Raw genomic sequence first — 21,695 nt, 5'->3', positions numbered from 1 at the left:
TAATGAATCCGTCATAATATTTAGTTCGAATTTGTCATCGACGAAAATAAATCGAACCCAAAACTTTTTTTTTAACAAATAATATTATCTACATTAAAGGTGTGGGGGAGTGAGCTAAGCCTCACAATGAGCTGATAATAATGTGGTTCAAATTCGTCTTTAGCGAGAATTGAATCTAAAACCTCTCACTTACAAATAAAGAGAAATATTACTAAATCGTATTTGAATAATATTAGACCGCTGTATTGGTGGTTAGTGTAAACATTAATATATAATATAATACTGTTTGTAGTAATATAAGAAGCAATAAGAATACTCGTGCGTGTGAGTGAGTGTGACTTCTGAGTGACAGAGTGTGTGGTTTAATTTAAACTTGAGAGAGAGAGAGAGAGAGTAAAAAACGAAAAGAAACGAGACGGAAAGAGGGTTGAAACGGGGCGATACCCACCATGAACACTTGTCCCTCACAACTTCCACCTTCTTCTTCTTCTGGGTCGATTGTGTTCTGCTCTTTAGACTGAAGAAAGAAAGAGAGGGAAAATCCCAGATGCTCTTCGAATGGGGAAGGGTGAAGCAAATCTGCACCAGCAGCAGCAGAGTGACGGGGTTCAGAATGCTTCGGGACTCGTCTGTCCTGGGTGTTCGACGGTTTTCGACCGAATCGCCAAAGGCTTGAGCTTTAGATGCGTCTTCGTTTTAATTCTCAGTTTATCAGTATTTCTCTCTGGGATCTTCTGGATCCTTCCTCGCCATGCTACCAACTCTGGGTTTGATGCTACACAGGCAATTAAGCTTAGTGGTATGTCCTCTATTCCTTCTATCTCTCTCTCTCTCTCTCTCTCTCTCTGTCTGTCTACTGTAAATATATTTGGTTCACTTTGGTTATTCTGCTTTTCTGAATTATTTGCTTCATAATTTGAATTTTCTGATGTTTTGAGCAATTGGTTATGTGATTTTTCTAATTTTTTTAGGAAATAGGTAGTATTTATCTTTGCTATACAATTGGGAGTCTCTGGATGTTTTGAGCAAATGGGTTTCTGGTAGTTTACCTTGTTGCGTAGATGTTTGGTAGTTTCAGGTCTTCATCGTGTTAATGTGTGATACGGGTGTGGTGGTGGTTCACCAAGTGATTAGGGATTTTTTTTGGGGCTTTTCACATAAATGGGGGTTCTTGATTATTTTAAGGATGAGGCAACTGGTATTTGACTGTACTGTATAATTCAAGTCTTCGGTTTAAGAGTTTCTGATGTCCTGGGGAGACGGTAAATCACCTTAAAGTTAGGACGTGGATGGAAAGGGATTGGTTCCTTCATGATTTCTGGTAATCATGGAAAGACAAATATCATGTTGAGATTTTCTACGGAGTTTTCATTTTGATTTACTTGAATTTAGGAGTGTTTATGATGCTTAACTTTAACGCATCTAGTTAGACATTAAGACCTAAATACATTTCATATTTCCAGAAACGCTCTCTTTTTAGTGGCAGTTGATTGTACCACTACATAATTGGAATAAGAATTAGTCAGATTTGGAAGTGCCCATAACTCCTGCGTTTAAGAATACAAAAAACCAAAGTTTTAGCTGTAATGTAACTTGTGTGAAAACATGTTGTGCAACACCGCAACCTAATCAACTTTGTGAACTTTGAGCAGTCTAAGAGTATTCTTGGAGAATATTAAAAAAGGAACCATGTATTTTGAGCATCTTCAATGCAAGGCAAAGGTTAAATTTTTAAACAAAGTTTGTATAATTTGGTGTCATATACTTTTGAAGGGGCAGGCGTCATCTTTATATAAAAATATCATGGTAATTCTTTGAGTGTTCAGACCCTATTTTTGGTTCCTTTTGCTTTGTCTTGTTGCTTTGTTGGCCTTTGGAGTTTTTCTATATGTTTGTTTTAAAGGTAATTTTGACTTGAGTATAAAGCGATACTATAAACTTTATAAGAATGGGGGACTGGTGGCTGGTGTTTCTTGAGCTTTTCAGGCTTTTCTATCATGTGTTTTGCTTATGTTTTGATCAAATAACTGGCTGATAGAGTTTACTGTTCTATGTTCGGTGCACTGCTTGTTCAGTGTTGCGGATGTTGTATTATTTATCACTTTATTTAATATTATGTATTATATATTTGGGGACACGCTTTTGACACACATTTTGACACTCATTTTGTAGGGCCCACTAAATTTAATCCAATGGTCATATGATTTCAGATTTGGGTATTTTTGGTAGACATGATTTTTGAGGGAAGTCTTAAAAGATAGATGATTCGGATCATTGAAATACGTTACCGAGTGGGTCCCACAAAAAACGTGTGTCAAATTGTGTCAAAAGCATGTGTCCCCGGATCGTAGCCCATACACACACACACACACTTATATATATATATATATATATATATATATACATACATATATATATTTATAATTCAAGCTCATAATATTAGCATGCCATGAACATTTTAGACATCTTGCAATCCCCAAAAATAAAACATGTCCAATCATATCTAAAACACAATACTCTAGGATCAAGACAAGGTTATGCCTCATAGATACGATTCAATTATCTGTGTTGAGACAGTAATCATCATATATATTAAGGGAGAAGGCAGAATTGGTGAACCATTCATAATAGCAAAATTTCCCTTATATGTCTCTTTATCTTTTTTTCAGCCACGGTTCAGGCATACTTCAGACTGGAAAAGCCAGTTACGGACCTTGTTCCACACATTGGAAGATTAGAATATGATATCAATGGGGAAATAGGTGTCCCAGGTACAAAGGTACAGTTTCAATCTTTTGCCATAATAGACTATTATCATATTGCTTTCATACAAAGTGAAGTCAAACTGAAGTCTGCTTCTTGTCAACAGGTGGCTATCTTGTCTATGCACCAATTTCATGCATATAATTGGACTGAAGTGGTGTTTGGTTTTCTTTCCGATCCAATAAATGTTCCAATAGCTCCTGTGTCCTTAAGTGTGCTGAGGTCATCCTTAGTTGAGCTTTTCCTTAAGCAATCCAATCTTACACTGACAACATCAATTTTCGGGCAGCCATCTACATTGGAGATTCTGAAGTATCCGGGGGGAATTACTGTGATTCCTGGTCAACCTGCTTCAATCTGGCAGTTACCCCTGATGTTATTTAATTTTACTCTCAATAACTGTATAGATGATATAGTGGAAAATTTTGGCGAGTTAAAGGAGCAGTTGAAGTTTGGATTGCACCTAAGGCCTTATGAGGTATAACACCTACTTGAGTAACTTTTTGCTCACTTCTATTTAGGCATAAAATTTTGGGGTTCTGATGTATTAAGGTTGTTGGTTCACCACTATTTCCTGAATTTAAGTAGTTACAACGAGTTTCGACATTTGTTTTATATTCTAACATGGCAGGACCATCATTAACAATTCAAACTTTATTAGAGATCCAAGTTTCCTACCATATATGAAATTTGTGCAAGAATTGTCTTTGTTATACAATGGAATGCATAATATTTAACAATAGCGGTAACAAAGACAACAAAAGTTAGCCGCATAGAGTGCTGAATTTTCTTCCAGAAGTTTTGAAAGGATAATGTATGTACATCTGAATATACTAGTACTGTTTGATGCTCTCAGACTTGTGTCTTATTTCAATGATAAGTAACTCTGCATTTTTTTCTGTTCATGCAGAATGTATTTTTGCAAATAACAAACACAATGGGTTCAACAACAACAGCCCCAGTTGTTGTTCAAGCTTCTCTACTGTCTGAGTTTGGAGGCTTTGTGCCCCAGAGATTAAGGCAGTTGGCTCAAACAATCACTGGCTCTCCTGCAAAAAATCTTGGCCTGGATAACTCAGTCTTTGGTAAAGTTAAAAGCATCAGTTTATCTTCTTGTCTGAAAGATACACTCTCCGCAAACCCTCCAACTGCTTCTCCAGCTCCATCTCCAGAGCCATCAATTTCTCCCTATCTTGCTTCTCCAGTTTACACTCCAGCACCCTCACCTGACATTGGTCATCTCTCACCAGCACCATCCAATGTACCCGCACATTCTCGTCCATGTCCGCTCCAAGGTTCTAGAATTCCTCCATCCTCCTCGCCAACGTCTCGTTCTTACCCTACTGTTCCTCCTACATATCCTCCTAGATTTCCTCCATCCTCCTCACCACCTTCATCTCAATTGTCCCCACATGTTCCACCTGCTCCCGAAGTGTCTTATGCTCCCAGTCCAGAAGACAAGGAAAGTGTACAAGACTTGACGTCTTCATCACCTGGCCCATCCCTGTCGTGTAAGTTACAAATAAGTATTTTTTCTTCTCTCCTGCTTGTTATGTGGGATATATGGATTTTGATCTATTGCATTATGTGGTTTCTTGTGTATGGTGTTTGAAGTGTTATATTGGTATATAATTCTGGCTCAGAGTTAAGGCCGATGAGAAGATATGATTCTGTGCTGCTTTAATTAGAAAATAAGTGCCTCTTTTCGATAATTTTGTCATTGAGTAACATACGTTTTTCCTCATAGAAATAGGTCTTCGTGTAAATGAGGTGTTAGTCAGTTGTGCAACTTCTGATACCATGGTTTTGAGTGAGTAGAGTTTCCCCGCTTTACTAATGCGGATTATGAGAAGTTAAACTTGTAGACTAAAAGAGTACCGTGGCATGATTTTTGAAGTGGGGATTATTCAGGTTTAGCAAAATCGAATCCGAATCTGGTTCAAATATACGAATTACATAGGCGATTTGTACAAGTATATACATTTGTAATTATTTGGATTTTGTATACAACAGAGAACTTAGCAGATTTTGGATCTCTTGTTGGATTGAATCCGGTACAAACTGAACTTTGGTGCAACCTTAATGGAGACTTGAGAATCAATTTTGAGATTGAATTGGTTGATCATTTGTATGGTTATGCATCGCGATCAATTTTGAGACTGACCTGATCCACCAAAAACCTAATGTATATGGAGGCAGATCTTGAAGGGCATGGAAACTCTCTTTACTGCTGTTCACGTAGGAGAACTATTAGACATTTGTCCACCTGGACAAATTTGCTAATTGGCCTTGCTTTACATGTCAATTGTTTGATATTTACTTCTGATATCCGAGTTAACGACATGATGAGTGTTTTTTGCTGCAGCTTTAGCAGTAGGACCTTGGAACAAGGAGATCCGGTTATTGGAACTTTCAGGAGTCTTCATCTTTCTTCTCTTTTGTTGGTCACGGTGATCGTTCCTTTCTCTTCAAGAAAATGTGCAAGGCGTACACATCACAACGGTATAGTTTTGTTTTTGGCGTGAATGGTAGGGTGCCAAAGTGAAAAGGTTGCAGGTTCCTTATGCAACACATATACAAGTGAATTAGGAGAAGATTGCAGGTCAAAGCCAAACGGTGGCAGGCCTCTCATCTCCCTTGTGCATTTGTGAGGTCGCGATGACGGGATGTTCTTTCCGAAGGGAAGCCTCCTAGAGAGAGTGTGGCCAGTTGAAGCATAACCTTGCAGAAGTTTCACGAAAAGAACCTTACCTTTCATCAAATCAACTGTAAAATATGCAGGCTCTTTTTCGAGCATCCGCGATGCGGGCAAAGAAAAAATTGTTACAGAGAAAAAAAAAATTGTATACCATAGACTTGTGTCTTTAAAAAGAGAGAAGGAAACACAGTGAATCACTGAGGAGGTGCCCCCTAATTTTTGGTGTCTTTTGTTTTTAATCCCAAGGGAAAATAGTAAAGAGCCAATTAATCTCTGCACTAATTACCATGGTTGGTTTTATCCCTTGTTTTCTTGCTTTGATGTTGTTAGTAGCAGCTCCTAATTTGGCACCAAGGCCATTACGGGACTTTGCAAGAGGCAAATTGCCAACAGTGAAGAGATAATAGGCGATGGGGTGAAGAAAGTATTTTTTAAGACAACTGGTTTGAAAATGTTTTTAAAATGATTGAAAACGCTTTTGATGAGGATACTTTTGGAATCAATCATTAGTAAAAATGCAAGTGAGGCTTGAAAAAGCACTTGAAATGTTGGTGCTTCTTGTAAGAAATATTTTAAGTGCTTTTGGAATCTAAAAATTACTTTCACCAAAAGTGCTTTTAATCATTTTAAAAGCACTTTCAAACAAACTCACGAGAAGAAGTGCTTATTACATGAACAGTTCCAAACGAGCCATTCACCTTTCATTTTCTTGTTTGTTCTTTAGGTATATTACAACCTTTTATATAGGATCTATCAAACTTTTACTATAGGCAATATATTTTTCTCTCAATGTGAAGGTGAACACATTTAATTACTTAAGCTACTAGCCTTCATGCACGCGCGTGAGTTTTGAATCACGGCGTGCTACTCGCGACTTATATGTTTTAAATGTATTTATATGTGTAAATTGACAAAAGGAAAGTCAAATATTTAAAGTAAATGAATAATTTTAGATTATGTTGGAAGAAATCTCTCATAAACCAATTAAAGCAACTGAATTCACATAATAAAATCGATCTTTATAGAATTTACATTAAGAATAAAGAAAATAATATTTAATAAACAATTGATTGAATAATATTATTGCTAGCCTATTGTGAGGCTAAGCCCACCCATTCCCCCTTAGTGTAGATAATATTGTTTATTTAAAAAAAATCATTTGATAATTAATTTAATCACATTATTATCCTTGTGCAAAAGACATTTTTTATAACCGGCATTACACGCCTCTTAAAATGTTTTAAACGTGTTTAAAAATAGAGAAAATAATATTTAATAAATAACTAATTGAATCACATTATTGCTAGACCATTGTGATGCAAATCCCACCTCCTCTCCCTTAGTGTAGATAATATCATTTGTTAAAAAAAAAAAAAAACAATCATTTGATAACTTATTTAATCACATTGTTATCCGCGTGCGAAATTTTTTTTTTTTTATAACCTGCATTACACGTCTCTTAAGATGTTTTGAACGTGTTTAAAAATAAAGAAATTGAATTACATTATTACCAGGTTATTGTGAGGTACTAATTAAAAAAAACACCAAAAGGTAAATTATTAAAGAAATATTGTTAAAATCACGAAAATGCTCCTATCTTATTTGATGTATTATTTTGGAATGCCTTTGAAGTTTTTTGTTTTGAGGGCATTTTTGTCCAAATATTTTTGTTGAAGCATGATGGCACCAAATCACTATTCACCTTTTCTATTCTCTTTATATATAATAGATAGATAATAGATAAATACTTTATGTATACTCTCTAGAAAAATAAACTGAAAAAGAATATTGTTTGGCATCTTACATGTATAAGTCATTACCCCTTGCATAATGACATAACACCGTTTCACTATACAAACGTTAAAAGATGAACCAGTGTTCTCTTTAGCATCATCTATAGATCCTATATAGAGAGTTTTATTTAATTTGAATACTGTTTAGTCATCAGCTAACTGTTAATAATAAAGATATTACTGATTATTGTAAATATTGATTTGCACGATACATATGGATAACTAAACATTCTCAAAATTAATATACTATTTTGAAAGTGACATTCAATTAATAAAGAAGATCAACGATTTAGATTATGATGTTTGTACAGTAAAGATTCCGTGAGTACGAAGTCGTATATGTACGTGACTAGTGAGTGACTGTGTGTGGATTACAGAGAGAGAGAAGGGGGCAGAGAGAGAGAGAGAGAGAGAGAGAGAGTAGCTTGTCCTTGTAAATGGTTTTAACAGGGCAACTATACCCACTATGAACACTTGTCCCTCACATCTTCTTCATCTTCTTCATCTTCTTCTTAATCTCTCCTCCTGCCATTTCTGTACTCTTTAGAGAGAGAGAGAGTGAGGGGAGATCCCAGATGCTCTTCAAATGGGGAAGAGTGAAGCAAATCTGCAGGAGCAGCAGCAACAACAGCAACAGGAACAGCAGCGGCAGACTCAGGAGGCTCAGAATTCTTCGGGACTTATCTGTCTGCGATGTTCGGTGGTTTTCAGCAGAATCGGCAGGGAGCTGAGCTTCAGATGCGTCGTCGTTTTGATCCTCAGCTTCTCAATTTTACTCTCGGGGATCATCTGGATCCCACATTTTCATGCAATCATCTCCCAGTTTGATGCCAGACAGGAAATTAAGCTCAGTGGTATGTCCACATTCCATCTCTCTTTCTCTCTCTACTGTGTTTTATGCCTCACTTCACTTTGATTATATATATATGTTTAATTAATTGGATTTTTCTGATGTTTCAAGCAATGGGTAAGTGGTGTTTTTTGGGTTTAATGTAAACTTTTGGGGCTTTCTGGAGGTTCTAAGCAAATGGGTTTTGGGTAGATGTTTGGTAGTTTCAGCAATTCAAATGGGTTTAGCTAGTAATTAGGGATTTTGGTGCTTTTCAGATAAAAATTGGAGTTTTGTGATTATTTTCGGAAAGGGGCAAGTGGGATTTCTCTGTGTTGTATAATTCAGGTCTTGCAATGTTTCACTTGGCTCACCTGGCTATATATAGGATATGGGCAATGCAACATTTTTATGGACCATATCCAACCCTTGCATCGAAAATGCCTCTCGTGTGTTAAAAAACGCAACAATTTCGTTTAATTCCAACCAAAGGTTTAGTACTTATATATTCCTTTTATAACTTTTGCTTCAACGTATATTGTTTGGAGTATACAACTTTCATGAAACAATTGTCAGTGTGAAATTATCGTTACCATATAGTATACAGCCTGTTGACTGACTATCAAAAGAATTCAATATTCTTGGCGAGGCCAAGCATTCCGACAAGAGGATTGAATATTATTGGCGAGGCCAAGCATTCCAGAAGTAAAGAAAATGTGCAAAAAGATGTATAAGATCTTTAGCTAAAACAAGAACAAAAATAGATATTATATCAGAATATATAGTGAACTGAATTACAATCTACAGGAGTAGCATATAGAAGCATAATTGAGTTAGTTAAAGTCATTAGGAATTATACCTCATGTTTCTCATGTGGCTAGCTAGTACATTAAGAAAAGTCCCATATGTAACACAACTACTAAGTGCTAATCATAACATTCCAAAAGTAAATAGGGGAGGAACTTGCAGTAACGCTGTTTGTCTGGAACATTTTGTTGCCCAAATTAATCTCACATGAGCATACGAGGTATAGGTTGAATTGAGTAACTAGAGTGAGTTGTCAGAGTCTTGATCATTTTGATTTCACTTTCTGATCAATTAGTTAAGTTTTCATGGTGTTTTGCGGATATGGAATGAAGTTCACTTTCAATTTAGGATGGGTGGGAAAGAGATTGGTCCTATCACGATTTATGGTAATCTTGTGTGTGCGCTTGCACTCTTGTGCACTATGTTCTAATTTTCTAGACAATTTTTTTTTTTTATAAATGTTAGACATGTCTGCCTGTGGCTAAATCATGAAAAAAGGAATATCATGTTCACATTTGCTAAATACAGAGTGTTCCCTTTGAATTAGTTGAATTTAGGAGTACTTATGACGCTGACCGTCGGTGGATCTATTTAGACTTCAACACCTATATAAATTTCATACTCCTCGGAGTGCTCTCTTTTCTGATGCAGCGGATTGTACTACTCTATGGGTGGAAGTGACTGTAATATCCTGCCTGTCCATGCTGCTATTCTACCTGATATCAGTAGCTGTATGTTCTTTACTGTGCATTGACGAGGATAAGGATTCTGTAGTCGACTGCAGAAATGCAAATCGTCTGATCTGATAATTGGATGTCTCCCTATGTAGTCTGCTGTCATGTAGCCGAACCACCTATTTACTTTTAGTGGAAATAGCAGTTTATGAACATTGTAGATTTACAATGATAGTGATATATGTTATTCTCATACGTTTTCTCTGGTGTTGGTTCTTAGAAAGAACTGAGAATATTAAAATGTTAGATAGTCAAGGACTCAAGAAAATTAACATTTTACTTCCTCACAAGTAAGAAAGGAAATAGATCTATACCTACAAAAAAGGAAATGATAGATGCTTCAAATAGAACATTCAACGACTCCTAGAAATAGAAAAGACACATTAAAGTCCTAATGGACTCGTAGAACTTGTAGAAATATTAGCAGGCTCATTAATAAAAGGAGATTCCTAGAACAGTTAGGGTACGTTTGGATGAGGACTTTAAAGTTCCAAGGAACCTAGGCCAAATTTGTTAGGATGCACTATAAAAATTAGATGGGGGGACTTGAAAATAATTCCTTGAAAGGTGTCATTTTGAAAGTCCCTCATCCAAAGATATGGTTAAGGACATTGTGTTTTCGTAAGATCCAAATAAAAGACTCTTGATATCATTTGACATCAACTCTTTGACTTTGGATTGCCTTCTTTTATTACCTCCTTTTATTTTCTGATTAGTGCACTGCCATAAGGGCCTAAGGCACATCCCTTTTTCAAAGAGGCTTTAGTTTTACAGTTGTCCCACTGAGCTTAGTCTTGGATTTATAGTTTACAAAAGGGGTACATATTTTCTAATCAAGATGTACAGATGCAGTTGATTATGGAGTGGGTTTTAGATATAGGATAGGCTGGATTAATTTTTTGTCAATATTGGGCTAAATGTTAGTGCTAATTTTAAGTTTTCTCAAGCTGCATAGGCTACTGCCCATGGGAGCCATGTACGGTTCTGTCCTTGTTTGTGAAGGCTCAGAATACATCTTTAAACAAAAATATCATGGTGAATAGTTGAGTGGCCTGACCCTTTTTTTGGCGCCTTTAGTATTTAGTCTGAAAAAGGACTAGAAAACAAAAATATAAGGTGGGATGAAGTGTAAATTAATATATGAGCTAGATCTGTGATTTTGACTGAAGTCTGTTTTATTGCCTTGTTGGTACCGTGGTTGGCCCTTTAGTATCTTTTTTATATTGTTGTTTTAAGGTAAATTTGACTGAAGTGTACAATAATATAAAATTGAATCAGAGATGTACCTCTTCTCTTTATTTATGCAATCCATGGCTTCGGAGTCTTTAGCATTTTGTGCTTTTATACAGTGTTCATGCTGCATAAGCTTTAAATAACTAGCTGATAGACTTTATTATTGTATCTTTTCGGACTGCTTGCTTATCGTTGTTTGTATACTTTTATAACTACATCTTAAATAAGTATTTCATTTCACATCGAAATAATAATAGTGGTAACTGCTAATAATAATCATAATCATTAGTAACAATAATAATCTTAAGAATAATCTTCATCATTTGTCAAAACTCAGTTTAGAGAAACAAATTTGGTAGGAAATCCAAGTAATTGACCTCAAATGCAAGACCACTGGAACTTGCCGCATCCTAGCAGTTACATCAAGCTCATTATATTAGCACTGCCATAAGTAGGAAATAATATATAAAAATAATTAGCACTGCCACAAACATGTTAGGTGTCATCCAATCCCAAAAATAAGACATTTCCTGCTATGCCTAAAACACCTACGATCAACACAAGGTTATGCTTCAAGTATACGATTCAATATCTCTTTTAAAAAAAATTTGAATATGATTTTCTCTTGAATAAATGTTCAATGGAAGGACAAAAACTTCACCAAGTAAAATGAACTATCTCCACTTCCAACTTGGGTACCTAAGAGGTCTAAGAAAACCCCTATGTTTCAGTCTTGGGGGTACAAAACCTGAAACTCACTGAATTTTCCTTATAAATCCAAAAATCAATTAGGCTTCTAATGATCGCTCGGTGCAGACTAGGAGAGGCTGGATAGTAGACATGCATATTGAGGGCAAGATGGATAATATGGTATATGATTATAGTAAAGGAATATACATTTTGCAAAAAAAAGAAAGTATAATGTACTGATTTAGGATATAAAATATATATTAACCAACCTGCTAATATGGTGGAGATAATTGCTGCTGAACTAAGACAAACTGATTTAAGTAATGTATTTGTACGGTCCATACTAGAAGTCTAGAACAGCCTTTTGCATTGGCCTAAAACAAAACTCAATTAATGCATTTAAGAAGTTGAAAGATTAATTGGAAATTTAATAATAGATTTTATTTGCGTTTTTATTTTGTATTTTGTTGATTAGGTAACATGTTTGTTCTTTGTTGCGTCAACCATTTTATTTTTATTGAACTTTATGGTTTCTGATTTCTGTTGCGTAAATTCGTGATGGCTGAAATAAATAGGCGAAAGCTTATATATCTATTTATCTTTTTCCAGCTACAGTTCAGGCATACTTCAGACTGGAAAAGCCAGTTACGGACCTTGTTCCACACATCCAAAGATTAGAATATGATATCAATGCGGAAATAGGTGTCCCAGGTACAAAGGTACGATTTCAATCTTTTGCCATTATAGACCATATCATATTGCTTTCATACAAAGTGAAGCATCAAACTGAAGTCTGCTTGTTGTCAACAGGTGGCTATCTTGTCCATGCACCAATTTGATGCATCTGATCAAACTGATGTGGTGTTTGGTGCTCTTTCCGATCCAATAAATGTTCCAATAGATCCAGTGTTCTTAAGTGTGTTGAGGTCCTCTTTAGTTGAGCTATTCCTTAAGCAATCCAATCTTACATTGACCGCATCAATTTTCGGGGAGCCATCTATGTTTGAGATTCTAAAGTGTCCTGGGGGAATTACTGTGACTCCTGTGCAATCAGCTTCAATCTGGCAGAAACCCCAGATTTTATTTAATTTTACTCTCAATAATTCTATATCCGACATAGTGGAAAATTTTGTTGAGTTAAAGGAGCAGTTGAAGTTTGGATTGCATCTGAGGCCTTATGAGGTATAACACTATTCTGGCAACTTTTTGCACATTTCCCTTGAGGTGTGAATTTTTGGGCTTTTTATGTATTAGGTCCATTGGTTTAGCACTATTTCGTAAAACACAATGTTTTAAAAAACGCGCCTTAAGACGCGCCTAGGCGGCTTAGGAGGCGCATGATGAAAACACCTCTGCCCAACAAGAGTAGGCTTTAAATTGCCTAGACATGGTCGAGACGCGCATGAGGCGTTTGACTGGGCCTTTTTTTTAAATGGAGAATTGACAATGAAGAAGATGATATTACCTTTGATTTAGATGAATTATTTCTTTTTTTGTTTGTTTGTGAAGAAGATGATATTACCTTTGAGTTAAACTTGTTTGTGACTTGTGCACTTTTGAATGACAATGGATATTTGTTTCAGAAAGTAATTATATCTATATATATATATATATATATATATATATTAATAATTTTAGGTAGCGTGAGGCGAAAGGCTTTCGCCTAGGCAGGCTATCCATGAAGTGCCAATGTTTCACCTTTGCCTTTTAAAACATCGGTAGAACGTGGGATTAGCAGTTATTTTAGTTTCGCACATGCTGGGATCCAAGTTTCATAACATATTTGAATCTATGCTAGACTTGTTCCAGTTATGCAATAGAAAGCATAATTTATTAGCAATCAAGGAAACAACGACGCAAAATAGGTCTAAGGTATATACCATCAAGTATAGTCGAAATTTAAATGTTCATCTGGATTTTCATAGTTGCTAAGTACCCAAAATATCAGATTGAGCTAGTATTAGTTGATGGTCTCAGATTTTACATATGTATTTTTGTTATTAACAACTGCAATTTTTTTTTCTTCTCTTTTTGCAGGATGTATTTTTGCGAATAATAAACAAAATAGGTTCAACTGAAGCACCCCCAGTCGTGGTTCAGGCATCTCTCGTGTCTGATGTGGGTATCATTGCGCCACAGAGATTGAAGCAGTTGGTTCAAACAATCAGAGGTTCTCGTGCAAAAAATCTTGGCCTTAATAACACGGTCTTTGGTAAAGTTAAAAGTATCAGTTTATCTTCTTGTCCGAAGGGTGCACCCTCTGCAACCCCTCCAACTCCTTCGCCAGCTCCATCTTCAGAGCCATCAATTTCTCCATATCCTGCTTCTCCAGTGCCGTCCCCTGGCATTCACCATCTCCCACCAGCACCAGCACTGTCACCTGACATTCATCATCTCCCACCTGCACCCTTACCAGACATTAATCCTCTCCCCCCTGGACCCTCACCTGATATTCATCACCTCCCCTTAGCACCCTCACCAGGTACTCATCTTCTCGCCCCCGCACCGTCACCTGATGTTCATCATCTCCCACCAGCACCCTCACCTGAGATTTATCATCTCTCACCAACACCTTCCAAGGTACCTGCACTTCCTCGTCCATGTCCATATCATGGTTCTAGAATTCCTCCGGTCTCCTCACCAACTTCTCGTTCAAACCCTACTGCTCCTCCTACTTATGATACTAATGGTTCCCCTTACTCACCTTCTCCGAGTCCCTCATCTCATTTGTCCTCACACGTGCCAGCTGCACCTGTAGCGCCCTATGCTTCCAGTCCCGGAAACAAGGGAAGTGCACAAGATTCAATATCTCCATCACCTTCCTCATGTAAGTTACTTAAACTCTGAATCTGGTTATTTCTGCTAAATCTCGATTGGCTTTTTAGTCGAATAATTCATACGACATATATTTTATATTCAAAAACTTTGCAAAGCACATAAGTAACTCATATAAGCATAAGCATTCATGACTGTTTGAACTTTCGTACAAAACACAAATTTTAAGCAGGTTTTGGATCTTATTGGATTGAATCTATAAAAGCTTAAACTCGGAGCAACCTTAACGCAGACACGAAATCAGTTTTGAGTTTGAGTTGGTGGATCTATTTGTGTGATTATGAATCTCAGTCAGTAATGGATCTATTTGCTTACGGACACGGAGTTTGAAAGAGAAACGAAACTCTCTTCTGTGCTATTATAACTTAAGAATGGTATAACCATTTGACAACCGAGACAAATAAGCAAATGTTTGGTCAGATGAATCATGCATCCATGGACATGTCTATCCAATTTGTGTACATGATTTCGTTCGCGTTTTCCTTGCTTTGTTTGTCAAGCTAAAGTTATCTGATATGTAAGTTCATCACCTGACGAATGCTTTTTGCAGCTTCATCATCAGGCGCTTTCTACAAGGAGATCTGGTTATTGAAATTTTCGGTACTCGTCATCTTTCATCTGCTTTGTTGGTTTGGTTGATTAAGGTCGTCTTAAATATGCTGAAATTGTTGGAGATCCAAAAACATGGAAGCTTCGACAGAGATATCGATAAAATATCGATATTGATAAAAAGTTTGAAAAAAAAAATGATGTAAATTATAAGAAAAATATGGAAATTTTGAATGAACTGTAGGACAAGGTAGATGGATAGTAGTTAAGTTTGTACGATTTGGGCTATATACAGTTCGCGCTAACGAACATTGTCTCTCATAAATTGCTTAATATTTAATGCAATTCAATTGTATATACTCGAAAATTTTATCTATAATTATTATGTTAATGATATGTATGTGTGTGTGATCATAAGCTTACATTCTCAGTCCTCTGAACGGTTAATGATACAAGCTGCTTGCTCATAACAGTTGACTTAGTTCTGAGCAAGCGGCTTGTATGGTCAACTGTTCAGAGACGGTTGTAATACACGACCGTCTCTGAACAAGCCTCTTATTTAGTCAGTCTTTCATGGAATTGGGTATTAACCACCAAGTATGGTGTGAACAAATGAATTGAGCGTAAGTGAAGCTTTTTTCTTCATCTAAACTACATTAATAAAATTCTGTCAACCAAAAGAAAGTAAAAAGATAATTTTGTTTTTTACCACAAAACAAAATCATGAACAGTAAAGTAAATTGACACAAACTAAATTTTATGGTTTTTTTTCAAAACCTCACCCGAGGATAATTCTAACGTCCTCTAATTTTGAAAAATAAAATATACAAAAGAAAACTTCTTTTTCTAATCTGCTTTTTTCTTCTCCCTTTTTCCTTTCCGTTTTAAAATAAAAAATAAAAAATATTTTTCACAAACAAAGTGCGGGGCATATGCTAGTGGCGAGAAAAGTAATATGACACTTTGCAAAGTTTGCACCAGAGAGGCACCATTTGGGTTTGAGGTGTATGAGACGGCCCAATATTAACAACAGCCTAACAAAAGCCCAAACAGAGAGCCCAATCATATGCAAAGGCTACCTATCGATAGGGCAAACAATGACTGTTACAACCTCTTTGAACAGAACAAAGAGATTCTCTCGTCCAACCAAGACATAGCCTCGGTGGCATAGTCCGTGCAATAAATGCTTAGGACGTATCCAGAAGGCACAATTACGTGTCCAATAGACGCTTGCAAGATGGTTACAAGAGATTACATGACAATACATGAAGGAGCAGTACCCGCTGCCGGAGGAATTACAGTATTAGGGGTGGTTTTGGGCTCATTCAGTAGAACTGGGCATCAGAGTTTTGCTCACTCACACATTTCCTTCCACCTAGCAACGGTTGAAATTTAACTAAATCTCAATTAGTTAAATCGCAATCGTTCTAAGAAAAATGTGTTACGAACTGAGGGATCAGTGAACCTTTATTCTTTATGATAAGAAAAAATAACATTACACTTGGATGATACAGTCGCCCAAAGTAAATCCAGCACAGGGGGCAAGAACAGTAGTAAATTTATGAACCTTAAGGGTAAAAAATAGTAAAACGTAAACACCTAATCGGCCTTCTACATTCGTACACAAGTGTGCTTGATCACAAGCAGTTTAGGGATGACAATGCTTCCGCTAGACGAAAATGTCTACGATTTCTTTTTCGTGTTGATGAGGTAGAAAATAGGAGCCTTGTCAGAAAAAATTCTCCGCCCGTCAGCAGATGGAGATTCGTACTTCCATGCAGGTCCTAGAAGCCAGGATGTGGCAACTCCACCAAGTAAGCCTCCAAGCTGAGATTCAGATGTCACACCCAATACAAACATGAGGATAACAGAAACGAGAAGGAATTACGTACAGAGGATCTCTCTGCTTTCTTAACATATAAGATACATATAAGGAACCCTATGCAAGCCCAGATGACTATCTAAAATAGCGGAGGGGAAGTAATCAAGAAACTCAATCCTAGTGGCGAAAAATTAAAGACTCGGCTCTGCCCAGGGACTCAAAATTGAAAGCAACTGGACTTGCAGTGTCTGTATATGTATGAGCGTGTGCGCACATGTGTGCGTGTTACTGTGTAGAGAGAGGGAGAGCGAGAGAGAAGCACGCACGCGTGAGCGCACACACTAATTAGCTTCCTTTTAAACATTAACCGAAAGACACACTCTGAAGCAGGTTGATTAGAATTCAAACAGAGATAAGGAGGAGTGAAAAAGAGATAAGAACATTGCTGTTCAGCCTGTTGTACTTACATGTCCCCAGTTATCAATGCCTTTGAAGAAGAACCCAATAGCCTGGAAGAAAAACATACGTTTATTTCTCCATTATTAATCCAGCCAACAGAAAGGAAAGGGGATTAAGGGAAGCTGATTAAGTTATGAAGATAGACAAAAGGCTCGAGTTGTGGAAAACTTCAAGATTTTGTACCAGAGAAGGAGCATACCATATTCAGGACAATCACGTGTGCTATCTGCTGCAGATCTTCTTTGCCACGTCCAACCAAACCTCTATGTCTCATGACAAACACAGCAAGAGATCCAACCTAAATAAAATATCAGACCCACAGGTTTGACTAATGCTAGGAGATGAGAGAACAATATCATGCCATAATAGCTTGAAAGAAGTTACAGTTGATATTCCACAACACTGAGTAGGTTAACTAACATCGGTAGAATTTTAACACTCAATATTTAAACACAAACTAATCTACTTTTCCCAGGGAAGAATATTCACTCTTGGAGGAGGAATGTTTCGTTTAAAAGAGCATCAAATTGTGAAATGTACTGAAGACGGAAGAGGGGGATAAAATGAAAACCACGTTATGAATTTGCATTTTGCAGTAATATCAACTGTGTTTGTGTGAATGCAAGACAACGAGACCGATTCTACTGAATTCCTATATTGGCACAATTTAATTAACCCCAGCTTCTCTGGTAAGCTGTATGGTGCATCTAATCTAAGAAATCAAAAGAAGAGTGGCAAAAGAAACAGAATAAGTGTCTTACTAATCCGAAGACTGCTCCTGATGCACCAACTGCAGGTGCCTCGCTGAACCCATAACTCATTGCTGAACCTGATTTTCTCGAAACCACTGAATCAGAATACTAGTGGCTAAACAAATTTTTATTGGCTATTGTAGAGAGATCATGAGCTGTTACTTGCAATTGCAGAGGCAAAGTAGAGTGCAAGATATCTCTTAGGACCACTAATCTTCTCCATGGTAGGACCAACTGAATTCAAAGAATAACAATTAACCTGTAAACAGAGACGCACATATACATACATCAGATTGAAATGCAGACATTAAAATGCCAAGACATAACCAGTAAAATTAAAAGCATACCAAGAGGTGTCCGACATTTGCATGCAAAAAGGACGATGTAACGAGCCTCCACAATTGCCCTTGGTCGATGAGGCTATTTATCTATGTGTATATAACAAAATGTGAGAAAGAGACCACTTAATGCCTGTTTCTATATTGCAAAAGAACAAGTTCACACATTTTGTTTTGCACTCTTACCTTGGCTCCCCATAGAAGTAACTCATCTTGTGATGCAAATTGTGCAATATAAACTCTGTCAGCACAATTTGACAAACAATAAGCTGTCTAGAGGATGGGCGGGTTCAATTCTAAAAACTTAAAACGTACAGAGAAATTGGCTAAAATGATCAGAAATCAAATCCCAATTGTTGAACCGATCGAAATAAAATAACGATGACATAGCAATCAAATATCGACAACATAGCGATCAGATATCGACCACATACTGAAAAACTAAAGATTTTAACCATTGGGATTTGAAAAATGATCATTTTGGCAAATTTCCGAAAAATAAATCAAGTACAAAACTAAATATACATTTATTTCATGATTGTTTTGGGAAGGTGATAAAATGATACTCACAAGATGTTAAGAGCAAGGAGGACATTAGTCCATTGTCTTCCATTGAAGAAGCTTTTAGTGGAAAACCTAGAAATTTGCCCTTCATTTGTGGAATCAGAGCTAGTTTCTCCTTCTCCTCCTCCACCAAAGAAACTAAAGCAAGCAGAAGCTGAAGCATTGCTACTTGGCAATGGCAGAAAGTTAAATCCTTCCTTCAATCTGTGCAGGGGACTATGATGGGCAAGTTTCTGCTAGTGTTTAACAATACACAAGAGATTGAAGAACCCATAAACTAATTAAAATTAACAAAAACCCTTGTTTTGTATTACCCATTTAAATCAAATTAAGACATTTAATCTTTGATCGATGACAACTATCTGAAAAAAAAATTGAAAATTGAAAATTGAGGGAGGAGTGAATGAATAGCAATAACAGTACCTGAAAGTAGGAACGGAAAATGGAGTGGAGGCGGAAGTGGTGGTGGTGGAGGAAGATGTGGTGACTGAGGCGGAGAGAAGCGGCGGCGGTGAGGTGATGATGGATAGGGGTTGGAGTGGGACCCGCTCTGGGGAAGGAGAACCACTGCGCCTGAAGCTCACCTGATCTGATCATTCCCAACTGCTAAATTTACCTCCAAGTTCAACAATATATATAAACAACATGAGTCATCAAACTAGTTAAGTACCGGAAACATGAATAACCGTGTCTTATTTTTATCTTTATGTTTTTTAAAAGAAAAAAATCAAACTAGTTGGTGAAGTGCTCCAAAATGTACAATTAATATTTCCTTGTAAAGAACTCCAACAAATACAAGGAATGAAAATAATTAGCATGTATATAACTAGAGCATCTTTGAGAGCGTACAAAAGGTGTCACTGTATAAAGCTCTCGATTCAGAAGGATTCCAAATTTTATTTACATGTACACAAATATATGTGTACTTATTTTAAAATGTGCGAGATAATACCAAAGTACTCTTCCAGCGCTAATGGTTTAGGCTTTCCACCATTCTAACATGTAATAATTCAATTTTACAGAACATAATTAAAAACAAAATAATAATAAAGAAAATACATCATAAAAAAATGAAGAACCTCTGTCTAAGTTTTGCACAAGGCCCCAAATATTCAGGGCCGGCTTGCATAAAACAATATTAGGAAGCAGAAAAGGATCATCGCTGGATCCCGTGATCATGATGTATATCATGTGGTTAGTTTTTGTAACAACCCACATTGCCCAGGGAAGTGGATTTTGTAAACCTTATATGTATATTCCCATCTCTACCTAGCACGAGACCTTTTGGGAGCTCACTGGCTTCGGATTTCATCGGAACTCCGAAGTTAAGCGAGTAACGCACCTGCCCAATTGAGGAACAAATGTGCACATATATACGAGTAGCGTTACTCTTACTACATTTTTCATACTGTATTTTACCAACTTTTTAAGATAGGGCCCACCAAATGCATACAGGTCCCTTCTTATTAAAAAAAGTCGTACTTATGTGGTATGAAAAAATGGTAAGAGTAATATTTTTGTACATACACACGACTAATCACACCATCTCTACTCTATTAAATAATCTGGCTATAGAATGATCAAGAGGACCACCAGGTTCTGTCTGCAAATATGATCATCACGATCAACAAACAGTAAATAAGTTTAGTTTTTTTTTTTTAAATAAAATAAAAGATTTAAGCGTCGAAATCAGAATTTCCGTTCCAACTTGCAACCCGTAATCTAATACGTTCGAAGTAGAAAATTACCTCCGGTACGTTGTTGGTAATTATCCAAGTAATTAACGTTGCATCCAAATAACCAAGGCAGAAAATGGCCAGAAAGGCAAGAGTCCAGAAAGTTAAGAAGATTCCACCACCACCTCCAAATACGTGGGCGTTCTGTCCCCTCCTCCTCCTCCTCTCCATAGTAATCGTCATTAGGGCTGCAGCTGCCGGCTGCTTGAAGCTCGTAGCGGCAAACCGGGCATGTATTGTGTATGTGAAGCCAAGGGAGTATGCAGTCGGAATGGTAGACATGCTTGCATGGCATCTCCCTCGCTTCTCCGCCAACCTCAAACCCTTCCTTGCACACGGGGCAATTTGGCTCGTTCGCTAACTGCCCTTCCGATATTTTCACCAATGGCAAAGCTCGAATGGCAGAAGTCGCTGCTGCAGAGGGACCTGGACGGTCATTCTCAACCGTCCAGGTCCCTCCAGTAACATCATTTACCGCTTCCTCAAGAGTGATCCAAGACACTAGTTCATCTTCGTTTTCCGTCTGCCAACGAGCTCTTGGATGCCTTGAATCGAGGACGAGAGAGTTTTCCACTAACCGGGCAGCGGGGGACGGTTGTTCTAGGCCTGTGAGGTGATCAACAAGCCTGGGCCTCGAAACATCGAGCTCATGATTAAACTCGGTGTAGCAGTAGGGACATAGAATTGCATATGGGTTGGAAGAGGCAATTCTTATGGTACGTAGGCAGTGTTGGCACCAACTTATTCCGTTGACAATAGCACGAGGACGATGAGCCTGCAGTGACATTGTTGGAAATTCGAACGGGATTTTGTTTGCCTTGGGAAAAAGAACAAGGGGAGGATATATATGTAGTTAGTGTATAAATATGGTGTATATATAGCTAGGCAAGATTTGTGAAGGGTTGAAGGGAGAGAAAAGGATGGCTTTGGCTTACCGTACAGTTGGAGATTCCTTTTACTAAAACTCCAGTTTGGATTTCTGTATGCTTTACTTTCGTTATGGCGTCTTATCAACTCAACAAAGCAAAGAATGATTTAAACTTGATGTAAAGTCGTATGTACGTAAAAAAAAAAAAAAATGCTATACTTACCA

General features: G+C 37.1%; 3 protein-coding genes and 1 pseudogene across 4 annotated transcripts; 2 read left to right on the top strand and 2 right to left on the bottom strand.

The window, feature by feature from the left end:
* Positions 1–407: 407 nt before the first annotated feature.
* Positions 408–5,662, top strand: LOC137711917 (uncharacterized). The gene is made up of 5 exons (XM_068451072.1): positions 408–799; positions 2,670–2,779; positions 2,870–3,241; positions 3,674–4,274; positions 5,129–5,662. The coding sequence occupies exons 1-5, from the start codon at positions 559–561 to the stop codon at positions 5,215–5,217; spliced, it is 1,413 nt and encodes a 470-aa protein (XP_068307173.1). The 5' UTR covers positions 408–558; the 3' UTR covers positions 5,218–5,662.
* Positions 5,663–7,650: 1,988 nt separating this feature from the next.
* On the top strand, positions 7,651–15,310 carry LOC137711898 (uncharacterized). 2 transcript variants are annotated; one of them, XM_068451063.1, is made up of 5 exons: positions 7,651–8,108; positions 12,157–12,266; positions 12,358–12,729; positions 13,585–14,374; positions 14,945–15,310. In XM_068451063.1, the coding sequence occupies exons 1-5, from the start codon at positions 7,841–7,843 to the stop codon at positions 15,019–15,021; spliced, it is 1,617 nt and encodes a 538-aa protein (XP_068307164.1). In that variant the 5' UTR covers positions 7,651–7,840; the 3' UTR covers positions 15,022–15,310. The 2 variants fall into 2 exon arrangements, with proteins under 2 accessions (XP_068307164.1, XP_068307160.1); XM_068451059.1 differs by having other exon boundaries at positions 14,933–15,310.
* A 1,075-nt stretch (positions 15,311–16,385) lies between these two features.
* Positions 16,386–19,558, bottom strand: LOC137743878 (RHOMBOID-like protein 10, chloroplastic). Its single transcript, XM_068483813.1, has 9 exons — positions 19,290–19,558; positions 18,873–19,099; positions 18,489–18,543; positions 18,312–18,392; positions 18,127–18,223; positions 17,974–18,041; positions 17,412–17,510; positions 17,221–17,262; positions 16,386–16,758 (listed from the first exon to the last, which is right to left on the bottom strand). The coding sequence occupies exons 1-9, from the start codon at positions 19,461–19,463 to the stop codon at positions 16,615–16,617; spliced, it is 987 nt and encodes a 328-aa protein (XP_068339914.1). The 5' UTR covers positions 19,464–19,558; the 3' UTR covers positions 16,386–16,614.
* Positions 19,559–20,403: 845 nt separating this feature from the next.
* Positions 20,404–21,389, bottom strand: LOC137728101 (uncharacterized; annotated as a pseudogene).
* Between the last annotated feature and the right edge of the window lie 306 nt (positions 21,390–21,695).

The sequence above is a fragment of the Pyrus communis genome, chromosome 1 (genome assembly GCF_963583255.1).
Source record: "Pyrus communis chromosome 1, drPyrComm1.1, whole genome shotgun sequence".
NCBI lineage: Eukaryota > Viridiplantae > Streptophyta > Magnoliopsida > Rosales > Rosaceae > Pyrus > Pyrus communis.
Note: the sequence above shows the minus strand (reverse complement) of the source record. Positions and strands in the feature narration are given on the sequence as shown.

Coding starts and splice junctions, on each gene's coding strand:
- LOC137711917 (XM_068451072.1), top strand. CDS start 559: ATGGGGAAGGGTGAAGCAAATCTGCACCAGCAGCAGCAGAGTGACGGG. Junction 3,242..3,673: donor TGCACCTAAGGCCTTATGAG/GTATAACACCTA, acceptor CTGTTCATGCAG/AATGTATTTTTGCAAATAAC. Junction 4,275..5,128: donor ACCTGGCCCATCCCTGTCGT/GTAAGTTACAAA, acceptor TTTTTGCTGCAG/CTTTAGCAGTAGGACCTTGG.
- LOC137711898 (XM_068451059.1), top strand. CDS start 7,841: ATGGGGAAGAGTGAAGCAAATCTGCAGGAGCAGCAGCAACAACAGCAA. Junction 12,730..13,584: donor TGCATCTGAGGCCTTATGAG/GTATAACACTAT, acceptor CTCTTTTTGCAG/GATGTATTTTTGCGAATAAT. Junction 14,375..14,932: donor ATCTCCATCACCTTCCTCAT/GTAAGTTACTTA, acceptor TGCTTTTTGCAG/CTTCATCATCAGGCGCTTTC.
- LOC137743878 (XM_068483813.1), bottom strand. CDS start 19,463: ATGATCAGATCAGGTGAGCTTCAGGCGCAGTGGTTCTCCTTCCCCAGA. Junction 18,393..18,488: donor TACTTCTATGGGGAGCCAAG/GTAAGAGTGCAA, acceptor ATATACACATAG/ATAAATAGCCTCATCGACCA. Junction 18,224..18,311: donor CAAATGTCGGACACCTCTTG/GTATGCTTTTAA, acceptor CTCTGTTTACAG/GTTAATTGTTATTCTTTGAA.